The 10,616-nt window shown below is 59.3% G+C and overlaps 1 protein-coding gene across 6 annotated transcripts; it reads left to right on the forward strand.

The window, feature by feature from the left end:
* Positions 1-1,476: 1,476 nt before the first annotated feature.
* Positions 1,477-10,607, forward strand: ZNF687 (zinc finger protein 687). 6 transcript variants are annotated; one of them, XM_010996770.3, is made up of 9 exons: positions 1,480-1,759; positions 4,796-6,920; positions 7,071-7,249; positions 7,653-7,829; positions 7,926-8,088; positions 8,245-8,577; positions 8,702-8,814; positions 9,028-9,169; positions 9,275-10,607. In XM_010996770.3, the coding sequence occupies exons 2-9, from the start codon at positions 4,812-4,814 to the stop codon at positions 9,767-9,769; spliced, it is 3,711 nt and encodes a 1,236-aa protein (XP_010995072.1). In that variant the 5' UTR covers positions 1,480-1,759; positions 4,796-4,811; the 3' UTR covers positions 9,770-10,607. The 6 variants fall into 6 exon arrangements, with proteins under 6 accessions (XP_064333818.1, XP_064333819.1, XP_010995072.1 ...); XM_031436430.2 differs by having other exon boundaries at positions 4,801-6,920; XM_064477747.1 differs by lacking the exon at positions 1,480-1,759 and adding an exon at positions 2,607-3,277.
* Positions 10,608-10,616: the final 9 nt, after the last annotated feature.

The raw sequence follows: 10,616 nt of genomic DNA on the forward strand, positions 1-10,616 counted from the left end.
ATAAATAAATAAATAGACCTAAGTGCCTACCACCTCTCCCCAAAAAGAGTAGTAATTATGGTTCCATACAGGAAGACTCAGAGAAGGTGGGAACAGAATGCTAGTTGGCTACATCCAGTGTGCGATTCTAGTTGTTCAGAGATGGAAGAGGCTCTGTGAGTTGGAGCAACTGCAGGTAATCTTGAGAAAGACGGCAGCGGAGAAGGGGGCATTAATTCCATCTGCCCATCACTTTACAAAGCACTTTTACGTTCCAAACGCTTTTAATGCTCACAAAAACAGTCATGTCAGGTGGGCATCATAATCCCAATTTTACTCATGAAAAAAATGGTTTAGGGAAGTTCAGCGACTTGCCCATTAGAACCATGTGCTAAGTGGTGGCCAGAGGTTTCGATTCACACCTCAATACAGTCGCTATTAACTAAGCAAACTCTCAGAGCGTGCCAGATAGTCCTGGGTCTAGGGGTTCCCCCTGGACAGAGTAACAGAACTACCTTAATTAACTACTCCAAGTTGTCAGGGGCTGCGTGCAAGTCAGGATGCGCAGGCTCGCAGGCCGCATAGGGTGCGCGAGAGGTGGCACGCTGAGCTTGCAGGCGAAGTCTGCGAGCGCTTGGTAATTAGTGTATCGAGCATCCCCTCCCCTTCCCCCGCCCAGGAGGCGGGACAACAAAGCGCGGGAAAACCGGCCTAGACTCCACCCCCAGCCCGTGCTAGGGGCGGGGAAAAGAGCTCTTAAATGGGAAATGGACGTGGTGAGGGTTTTCCCCTTTCCCCATACCCGTGCTTAGGACGCCTACTAGAATGCTGCTTTAAGATCCCTTTGGAAATGGTCCAGGCCACGCCAGCAGTCCTAACGTCACCTCTCCCCTACTTCCGGTCTGCAAGCCCGTCCCAGGCTTCAGGTGCCGGTTCCTTCCACACTCCAAATCCCGTCCCTGCTCCAAGCCCTCCTGCAGAGGGAGGAGCAGTGGGTGACGCCATCACCCAGGCGCTGGCCCGTACGAGGATCCCATCCATCCAGATTATGTGACGGTTTAGATAGTGGGAAAACCGCGAGGAAATGGTCAACCAGATGACGTAATGTTTTCGGTGACGTTCCGTTCTGACTTCTGCATGGCATGATCGACATTGTGGTTTAGCTTGAGAAGACAGACCTACACATCCGCGCTCCACTCAGGGCCAACAAGGTTCCTCTCAAAGTGCCCACCTAATAAAAGCAGAGTTCTTTAAATTTGCATAAGTGAACTGCAGGCTTCAAGGATCACAGCCAATAGGGAGTGTTGAGGCGGAGACGCACCTGGGATAGTCACCCCCTACAGTAGGGAAGCTTGGAATCAGATTGGCTTCTTTCTAAGCGACAGTAGCGGAAGCCAATCATCTTTGAGGTGCACAGATGGGGGCAGGTGGGCCCTGGCGTAACCAATGGGGAAAAGCATCTCCAGAAGGACTAGGCTCCTTGCCCAATGAGGCTGGGAAGGCCGTGCGGCGCTAGTTCCGAGAGGCAGTATTTTAGGCCAACCCAGTGCGGAGCTGGACGGGGCGCAGTACTGAACGACGGGAGGATTGGCCAATGGCGAGTGCGAAAGCGGGCAGCCGAGACCGGGAACGCGAAGGGAGCTGAAGGAGGGGGAGGCTGAACGGGAGAGAAGCAGGAAGTAGCGGCGGCCGTGGGGAGGGCGGCGGCGGCTGCGGCGGCGGCAGCGGCCAGAGCAGAGGCGAGACCGCCGGGTCTCTTCCCGCACTGGGAGCGGAACAAGTAAGCATGCCTGGGGTAAATACCCGCCTATGGCCCCGCCCCCTGGGGGGGACGGATAAATAACCCCCTCCCTCCCCCACTTGGTCAACTAACCCCCTCTCCGCGCCGCCCCTCTGGATGGCTTCTAGGAGGGCCCGGACGTCGCCCCCGTTCCTTGGGGCGGATGGGCGAAACTCCAAGCCTGTTGAAAGCACAGCCCCTAGCAGGATAAGCGTGGAGGGAGGGTCGGGGTCCTCAACCCCTGGCGCCCCCACCGCAAGAGGCGTCCGAAGCGCGGCCCGGGGACTGAAGGCTGCGGGATGTCGCGACCTAAAATGGTGTCCGTGTCCGGGAGTGGGGGCGGGGGAGCTGTGCCAGGCCGGAGAGGAGCCTGCACCCCGACTGGGGCGCAGGTCAGCGTCCGGGCCCCGGCAGGACTCGGGCTCGCGCCCCGGGCCGCCGCGCGCCTTCCGACCCTTCCCATCTCGAGAGAGCCTTAGAAGTCCGCGGGAGAAGGAGGCTGCTCGGGGAGGGGAGGGGAGGGGAGGGGAGGGGAGGGGAGGAGGTCGGAGTTGGGACGGACCCCGGCTGGAGAGCTGCGAGTCAGGCAGAGACTGTCCCCTCCCCAGCGCTCTCTTTCCACGCCTCCCCTACTCCGGTGTAGTCCTGGGCCGAGAGGTGCTGCGCGGCAGCTCCCCGAGGGCCTGGTCTGGCCGAGGCCCGTCCTTCCCTTAGCACGCTGGTGAGAGCTAGAGAAGCCGCGCGCCTTAGTTTCCCCTTTGGCTTCTCCCATGTACACCCCGCCCCCTCCCCGCAACCCTGGACATGCTCCCCGCGCCGGTCCTCGGCAGATGGCAGGGACTTAATTCCGCCCGCTGCCCAGCTTGGCGGCAGCCTAATCGCCCCCGGCCGCCGGCCCCTCGCCCTCCTCTGCGCAGCAGGCCGCGGGCCAGGGAAAGGGACGTGGAGCCCCCACCCGACCGAGGCCACTTCACCCTCTTCCTGTTCAGCCCCTTCCTTTGGCTTTTGGGGAAGAACAGAGGGAAGGAGGGGGGCTGGAGCCCAAGAGACAAGGCGCAGCAGCCGTAGAAAGGCCTGGGCCGTGGGGCTGGGGAAGCCTCTTCGGCCTTGAGCTCCGCTGCATGATCTTGGCTATCCGATGACCTCTAAGTCACTTGGACGCCAAAGGGGGAGTTGCTTGGGGGAGGCGAGTTTGCAGATGTTTTCTCTTAGTCCCCAGTGATCTATGTTCCACCAGCCCACTTTTCTGAGGGCCTGAGTGGAAGGTAGCTCGGGCCTTTCCAGGTCCGGAGAGAGCCAGGCAGAGGAGGGCCCTAGCGATCCAGCAGAGCAGAGGCAAGGGGTGGAGGGCTTTGTTTAAACCCAGAGCCTGCAGAATTAAGTAGGGGGGAATGAGGGGAGGACTCCCCTTTCTTCCTCTAGTTGGTACCCTCTCCCTCCACCCCCACCTTGGTCCCTGCAATGCCAGCTGCCACCTGCTGGGACTATCTCCAGTTACAGTTTAAAGGCTGGAAAGAGGTGAGAGAATTGGCCCTGGGAAATGGCTTGCATCCTGGGCAGGAAACGTGTAAGGACAGAGACTTCTTCAGTTGCTTCTTCCTAGATAAAGAAGCACATGTGGGGAGAAACAGGGAACAGACCTGGGTCCTCCGCAGGCTCTAGGCTGGTCTCCTTGTTGGTTTAGTGCCTCATAAGTCTTGTGGGATTTGTGTGTGTGTGTGTGTGTGTGTGTGTGCGCGCGCGTGCGTGCGCGCGCGTACTAGGACAGGTTAGGGTTGGGTGAGACTTCCTGGGCTACTGTTGCCAAGGGAAAATGAAAAGGGTAAGCAGTATGAACTGGGGATAAACTGGGGTGAGGAGCTCAGAGCAGAAACGACAGGGGTGAGGGGCCTGGCTTGTCCCCATTGTGGCAGCTGTGCTGGATAATAGTACCCTGGAGTTTTAGCCCTGAGAGAGCAAGATGGGGAGAGAGGGAGGGAAAGAGGGAGGGAGGGGCTGGCCAGGCGAGGACCAGGCACTCTTGGGAAGGTAGGTTAGCGAGCAGCAGGTGTTTGTGACAGGAGAGGCCTAGGCTGGGGCCCTTGTGACCAGGCTGCTGTCACGGTTTTCCCCTGTTTTTTTCTCTGTGTCTCTTTCTGTTCCTGTGCCTTATTCTTTCCATCTTGGTCTCTTGGGCAACTTCCCTGAGTCCACTTCTCCCTGTTAACCTAGTTAGATCTTCAGGTGCCAGTGATGACCCCAAGTGCCCCAGACTTGACCTCACACTACCCTGACTCCTGTCTCTGACCCTAGCCGTAGATTTCCAGTGCTTATTCTCTCCCAGGGCCTCCTTGACCTGGCGTGTCCTTATTGTCCTAGTTGTAATACTAAATCATATTCTGGTTCTGACTCTCATGTTTATGACCCATACCATGCTCAGAACAACCCTATGATGTATAGGTTACTTGTCCCCTCTTTCAGACAGCCAAAGTAAGGCAGTGGAGTAACTTGCTTATACAGCAGGCTATTGATAAAGCTGAAATTAGGATCAGTTCTTGCATCTTGGCTTGTCACTGCCCCTTTGTACACATGGCCTTTCAGATCTCTGTGGTCCTCAGGAAATCCATGAAGAATATGAATGATCCCATTCTGCCGTGAATGAGCCCTTAAACCTAGAGCATTGTGTACCTCCTCCTCATTAATAGTAGTATTGATTGATGGATTGATTCTGTGCTGGGCACAGGAGGGGCTGAGGTGGTTTCAAACAAGATGTGCACTGAATTCCCTCTTACCCTTATCTCTTTTCTGTATTTCTGGAAAGTGTCCTCCTTTGCTTTTTCTGGATCTTGGTGTCCTCCCTGGAATGTGCACACTAACTTCCTTTCAATTTTAGTGTTTGGCTTACCAGGTGCCTTCACCAGCTCTCTACGATTTGCACTGTGGTAGAGGTGCACCCAAGTCAGAGTGCGAGTGGCTTCTGAGAGGGGATGGACATGGAGATCCTGAGGGAGGAGAACCAGAGGTCTTAGTTTCTCCCTCTTTGCTGTTTTTGTCAAGTCTAGGACTTGCTGCCATGGGGGACATGAAGACCCCTGATTTTGACGACCTTCTTGCTGCCTTTGACATCCCCGACATTGATGCAAATGAAGCTATCCACTCTGGGCCAGAAGAAAATGAGGGACCAGGAGGCTCAGGGAAGCCAGAACCCAGTGGAGGGGGTGAATCTGGAGAAGCAACAGCAGCAGCTGCTGGGGATGGGCCTGGGGTTTCTGCCCAGGCCTCTGACCATGGCCTACCGCCACCAGACATCTCGGCAGTCAGCGTCATTGTCAAGAACACTGTGTGTCCGGAGCAGTTGGAGTGCCTGGCTGGGAGTTCAGGAGGGGAAGGGGCCCGGGCTGGGCGGATGACTAAGGAAGGGCCTGTGGGACCTCGTCTGATGCAAAATGGTTTTGGGGGCCCTGAGCCATCCCTTCCAGGAACCCCCCACTCTCCAGCTCCTCCCAGTGGGGGTACCTGGAAAGAAAAATCCATGGAAGGCAAAGCTTCCCTGGATCTCTTTGCTCATTTTGGGCCTGAGCCAGGGGAGCACCCTGATCCTCTGCCTCCCTCTGCGCCCTCCCCACCTCGGGAAGGGGCCATGACCCCACCTCCTTTCCCCTCTCCCTTTGAGCTGGCCCGGGAGAATGGCCCAGCCCTGCTGTCCCCTGGTTCTCCCCCGCCGCTGGGGGCCTTGAAGCAGGACAGCTGCAGCCCTCTTCGTCCCCAGGGCCTGGCTCGGCCAGGCGCAGGCTCTAGCCCTGAGGCCATGGGCATCCCTGACAGCACCTCGCCTTCCCAGGTTGCTGGGGTGCCCTTCTTCAAGCAGTCTCCAGGGCACCAGAGCCCTCTCGCCTCCCCTAAAGTGCCCGGCTGTCAGTCCCTAAAAGAAGAAGAGGATGAGGGACCAGTGGACAAGTCTCCCCCAGGAAGTCCCCAGAGTCCTTCTAGTGGAGCCGAGGCTGCAGACGAGGACAGCAATGACTCCCCTGCCTCTTCCAGCTCCTCTAGGCCTCTCAAGGTGCGGATCAAGACCATTAAAACATCCTGTGGGAACATCACAAGGACTGTAACCCGGGTCCCCTCAGACCCTGATCCCCCTGCCCCCTTGGCTGAGGCGGGCTTCCTGGCAGAGGCTAGCCTCTTGAAGCTGTCCCCTGCAACCCCGACACCTGAGGGCCCAAAGGTGGTGAGTGTCCAACTGGGTGATGGCACGAGGCTAAAGGGCACAGTGCTCCCTGTGGCCACCATTCAGAACGCAAGTACTGCCATGCTGATGGCGGCCAGCGTGGCCCGCAAAGCTGTGGTTCTGCCTGGGGGCACTGCCACGAGCCCTAAGACGATGGCTAAGAATGTGCTGGGTCTGGTGCCCCAAGCCCTGCCTAAGGCAGAGGGGCGGGCAGGGCTGGGGACAGGGGGACAGAAGGTGAATGGTGCCTCGGTGGTGATGGTGCAGCCTTCCAAGTCGGCCACGGGGCCAGGGGCAGGGGGTGGCACGGTGATCTCACGGACCCAGTCTAGCCTGGTGGAGGCCTTCAACAAGATCCTCAACAGCAAGAACCTGCTGCCTGCCTACCGGCCAAACCTGAGTCCACCGGCTGAGGCCGGGCTGGCCCTGCCACCGACAGGCTACCGCTGCCTGGAGTGTGGGGATGCCTTCTCGCTGGAGAAGAGCCTGGCGCGGCACTACGACCGCCGGAGCATGCGCATCGAGGTCACCTGCAACCACTGCGCCCGGCGCCTGGTCTTCTTCAACAAGTGCAGCCTGCTGCTGCACGCCCGCGAGCACAAGGACAAGGGGCTCGTCATGCAGTGCTCACACCTGGTCATGAGGCCGGTGGCCCTTGACCAGATGGTGGGGCAGCCGGACATCACGCCCCTGCTGGCTGTCCCACCTGCCCTCGGACCTCCAGCTTTGCCTGCTTTGGGCAAGGGGGACGGGGCCGTCACCTCCTCCGCCATTACTGCAATTGCTGCCGAGCCCCCTGTGCTGCCGCTCTCGACGGAGCCACCTGCTGTCCCTGCCACCTCTGCTTACACGTGCTTTCGCTGTCTGGAGTGCAAGGAGCAGTGCCGGGACAAGGCTGGCATGGCCGCCCACTTCCAGCAGCTCGGGCCCCCTGCCGCTGGGGCCACCAGCAATGTGAGTTGCCTTTTGCAGCCCCTCCCTGGGAAGGGGACAGCCAGATCCCATGGGGACAGGATCTAGGAAGGTGTTGTGGTCTTGGTTAGGAGAAGGAATAGGGAACACATCACTCCTCACTGACTCACCTTGTTTCAACCCACTCGACAGGTGTGCCCTACCTGCCCCATGATGCTCCCCAGTCGCTGCAGCTTCAGCGCCCACCAGCGCATGCATAAGAACCGACCTCCCCATGTCTGCCCTGAGTGCGGGGGCAACTTCCTGCAAGCCAATTTTCAGACCCATCTCCGGGAGGCCTGTCTGCATTTCTCTCGCCGCGTGGGATACAGGTGCCTCCCACCTCTCCTCCCCATAGTGTCTCGACACTTTCCCCCTGCACTTAATGGCCTCGTGGCTCCTAGCACTAGTCTTTCAGATGGCCTCTCAAGGAGAGCCCCATCTCTTCTGTGGAACCCCTCAACCTTGGTGTGTTGGGAAGCATGGCCTGAGATCTCTGTCTTTCCTTCCCCACCTTGGGAGCGAGGAGGGCCGCCTCCGTGGCCCCAGCTCTGCCTCCACAGGCCTCCCTTGGGGAACTAGGTCTCTGCAGCTTCCTTCTTTCTCCACCTGCACACGTTCCACCGCTGAGTAACTTCTCAGAGTCCACCTAGTCCCTAAGAATGAGTGTGTTGTGGAGGGTGGCTGTGAGATGCCCCCTCACCTCACCACAGTGCCTCCCACTTCCTCCCCAAGGTGCCCCAGCTGTGCAGTGGTGTTTGGGGGTGTGAACTCTATCAAGTCCCACATCCAGACGTCGCACTGCGAGGTTTTCCACAAGTGCCCCATCTGCCCCATGGCCTTCAAGTCTGCACCCAGCGCCCACGCCCACCTCTATACCCAGCATCCTAGCTTCCACACGCAGCAGGCCAAGTGAGACCCAGGGAGGGAGCATGAGGAGGGGTGGGCTGGAGCGGGGCTGGGCCTCGATGGGGCAGGGTGTCTTCACTGTCCTCTCCACCCGCACAGGATGATCTACAAGTGCGCCATGTGTGACACGGTCTTCACTCACAAACCCCTCCTCTCCTCACACTTCGACCAGCACTTGCTGCCCCAGCGTGTCAGTGTTTTTAAGTGCCCGTCTTGTCCTCTGCTTTTTGCCCAAAAAAGGACCATGCTGGAACATCTTAAGGTACAGGAGTCAAGGGACGGGGGCTGGGTGCTCAGCTGTGTGGACCTGGGGCTAGGGTCACACGCCCCTTAGGAAGTGGGGGCAGGGGAGAAACCAGGACTCTGACAAAGCCAGACCCTCCCCCGTAACAGCCATCTTCTCTCATCTGCCTCACAGAACACCCATCAGTCTGGGCGTGTAGCGGAGGAGACTGCTGGGAAAGGGGCTGGGGGTGCCCTTTTGACCCCCAAGACTGAGCCTGAGGAGCTGGCTGTGTCTCGGGGAGGAGCAGCTGCCCCTACCGAGGAGTCGTCCTCATCCTCAGAAGAGGAGGAACTGCCCAGCTCCCCCTCGCCCCCTCGCCCCACCAAACGGCCCCGGCGAGAACTGGGGAGCAAAGGCATCAAGGGCGGAGGTGGGGGCCCTGGAGGCTGGACCTGTGGCCTTTGTCACTCCTGGTTCCCTGAGCGTGATGAGTATGTGGCTCACATGAAGAAGGAGCACGGCAAGGTGAGTGGGGCGCCCCCAGGGGAGCAAGATGGGCTGGAGGGGCAGCCTTGGGCTTGAGCTGTGTGGCTATGGGGATGGGGTCCTGGAGCCTGGCTCTGAGATCCCCCTCCCCCTGCTGTCCTAGTCAGTGAAAAAGTTTCCCTGTCGCCTGTGTGAGCGCTCCTTCTGCTCCGCCCCCAGCCTGAGGCGCCACGTCAGGGTCAATCACGAGGGTATCAAGCGAGTTTACCCATGCAGGTAACCCTTGCCCTCTTGCCCCTTCCTCTTTTCTGCCCAGCAGGGTCCCCCTCCACAACCCTGGTTCCCCAAAATACCTTTCCCCCTGCCTCTTAGGTCTGAATGGACTGAAGGTTGAGGCCTCCCTCTGCTCTGGGAGCCCATCTGCTCAAGCCACGGGCCTCGGTCTTTGGGCTGTGCCCCTGGCGCCCACCCGCCCGCTCTCCCCTTTAGGTATTGCACAGAGGGAAAACGCACCTTCAGCAGCCGCCTGATCCTGGAGAAACACGTCCAGGTCCGGCACGGCTTGCCGCTTGGGGCCCAGTCCCCAGGCCGGGGGAGTGCCCTGGCTCGGGGCCCCGGTGCCAGAGCCCAGGTAGGCCAGAGGCTCAAGCCGCTGTGTTAGGGCCGTGGGAGTGGGTGGGTGTGCCAGGGACAGTGGGGGACGACGAGGAGGCCCACATCCTTCACTCTTCTCCAGGGGCCAGGACGGAAACGCCGCCAGTCCTCTGACTCTTGCAGCGAGGAGCCTGACAGCACGACGCCTCCAGCCAAGTCCCCGAGAGGTGGCCCCGGGGCAGGAGGCCACGGTGCCCTGCGCTACCGAAGCAGTGGCTCAGCGGAGCAGAGCCTCATGGGGCTGAGGGTGGACGGCGGCGCCCAGCAGTGCCTCGACTGCGGCTTGTGCTTTGCCTCCCCTGGCTCCCTGAGCCGGCACCGTTTCATCAGCCATAAGAAGAAACGGGGTGTGGGTAGTGCCGCTGCCCTGGGCCTGGGGGACGGGGAGGAGGAGGCCCCCCCTCCTTCCAGGTCTGATCCAGAGGGTGGAGACTCACCGTTGCCTGCTTCTGGAGGCGCGCTGACCTGTAAGGTCTGCGGCAAGAGCTGTGACAGCCCTCTCAACCTCAAGACCCATTTCCGCACACACGGCATGGCATTTATCAGGGCTCGGCAAGGGGGCAGTGGGGACAACTAGGCCCCAGGCGTGGACTGACCAGCCCTCTTCCCTCTTCCCTGGGAGCCTGGGTCACTGCTGCTGCCTGGCGCCTGGGCTGGGGAGTTCCATTACGATTCATGTCTTGTTCAGCTCCTCGTCCCCCCGGCCCCAAGGACGACGAGCTCTTCTGGATGGTAGTTATTTGCAGTCCCCCCTTGGGTTTGGCCCGCGGGTCCTAGTAGAGTGGGCCCTCCGTTCCTCCTTTCTGAGCCCAACACTAATTATTCTCTGGCTGCAGACCCCCGTGTGGGGCGGCGGGTGGGAGGACAGGAGGGCCCGAAGCTGGGGCAGTCAGGGGCATGCTCCTCAACACTTTTGGGCACAGACGGCAGCCCTGCCCCTGCCCTCGTGCCCACCTCAGACTCCCTGGCACTCAAGCTCCCCCACCCCTGCAGTGCCTTTCACTTTTTTTTTTTCCCCAGAAATCTAGGGGGGTGGGGGTTGGTGGGGACGAGTCCTGTCAAGGGGGTCCCAGGGAGAGAAGAGGACAGGCTCTCAGGAATCCTTTATTCTTGTAGTAATAATAATACTAACAGTAGGGGGAATGGGAGGGAGAAAACCAGACCATTAAAACTGCTTGTGGTTTAATCCCCATTCAGGCTCCTCTTTTTATGTGGACATGTCCTAGGAGGGGGCGAGGGTCAAAATTGGGCAGACCTTTCTCAGGGAGGAGGTGGTACTGACCGAGACAGGCAGGAAAAAAGCAGTATTCCACCTCGTTCTGTGTGGTGCCTTTTGTATGCTGGACGCTGAGGCATCTGTTCACTCCCCATCGCTTACCCCACACTTCCAAAAAAAAAAAAAAAAAAAAATACAACTCAGAAAT

The sequence above is a fragment of the Camelus dromedarius genome, chromosome 23, assembly GCF_036321535.1.
Source record: "Camelus dromedarius isolate mCamDro1 chromosome 23, mCamDro1.pat, whole genome shotgun sequence".
In the NCBI taxonomy this organism is placed as follows: domain Eukaryota; kingdom Metazoa; phylum Chordata; class Mammalia; order Artiodactyla; family Camelidae; genus Camelus; species Camelus dromedarius.

Bases quoted from the DNA above. Each gene is read 5' to 3' on its own strand.
- ZNF687 (XM_010996770.3), top strand. From the start codon at position 4,812: ATGGGGGACATGAAGACCCCTGATTTTGACGACCTTCTTGCTGCCTTT. The intron at 6,921-7,070 runs GTGAGTTGCCTT...CCCACTCGACAG, and splicing joins CCGCTGGGGCCACCAGCAAT to GTGTGCCCTACCTGCCCCAT. The intron at 8,815-9,027 runs GTAACCCTTGCC...TCTCCCCTTTAG, and splicing joins AAGCGAGTTTACCCATGCAG to GTATTGCACAGAGGGAAAAC.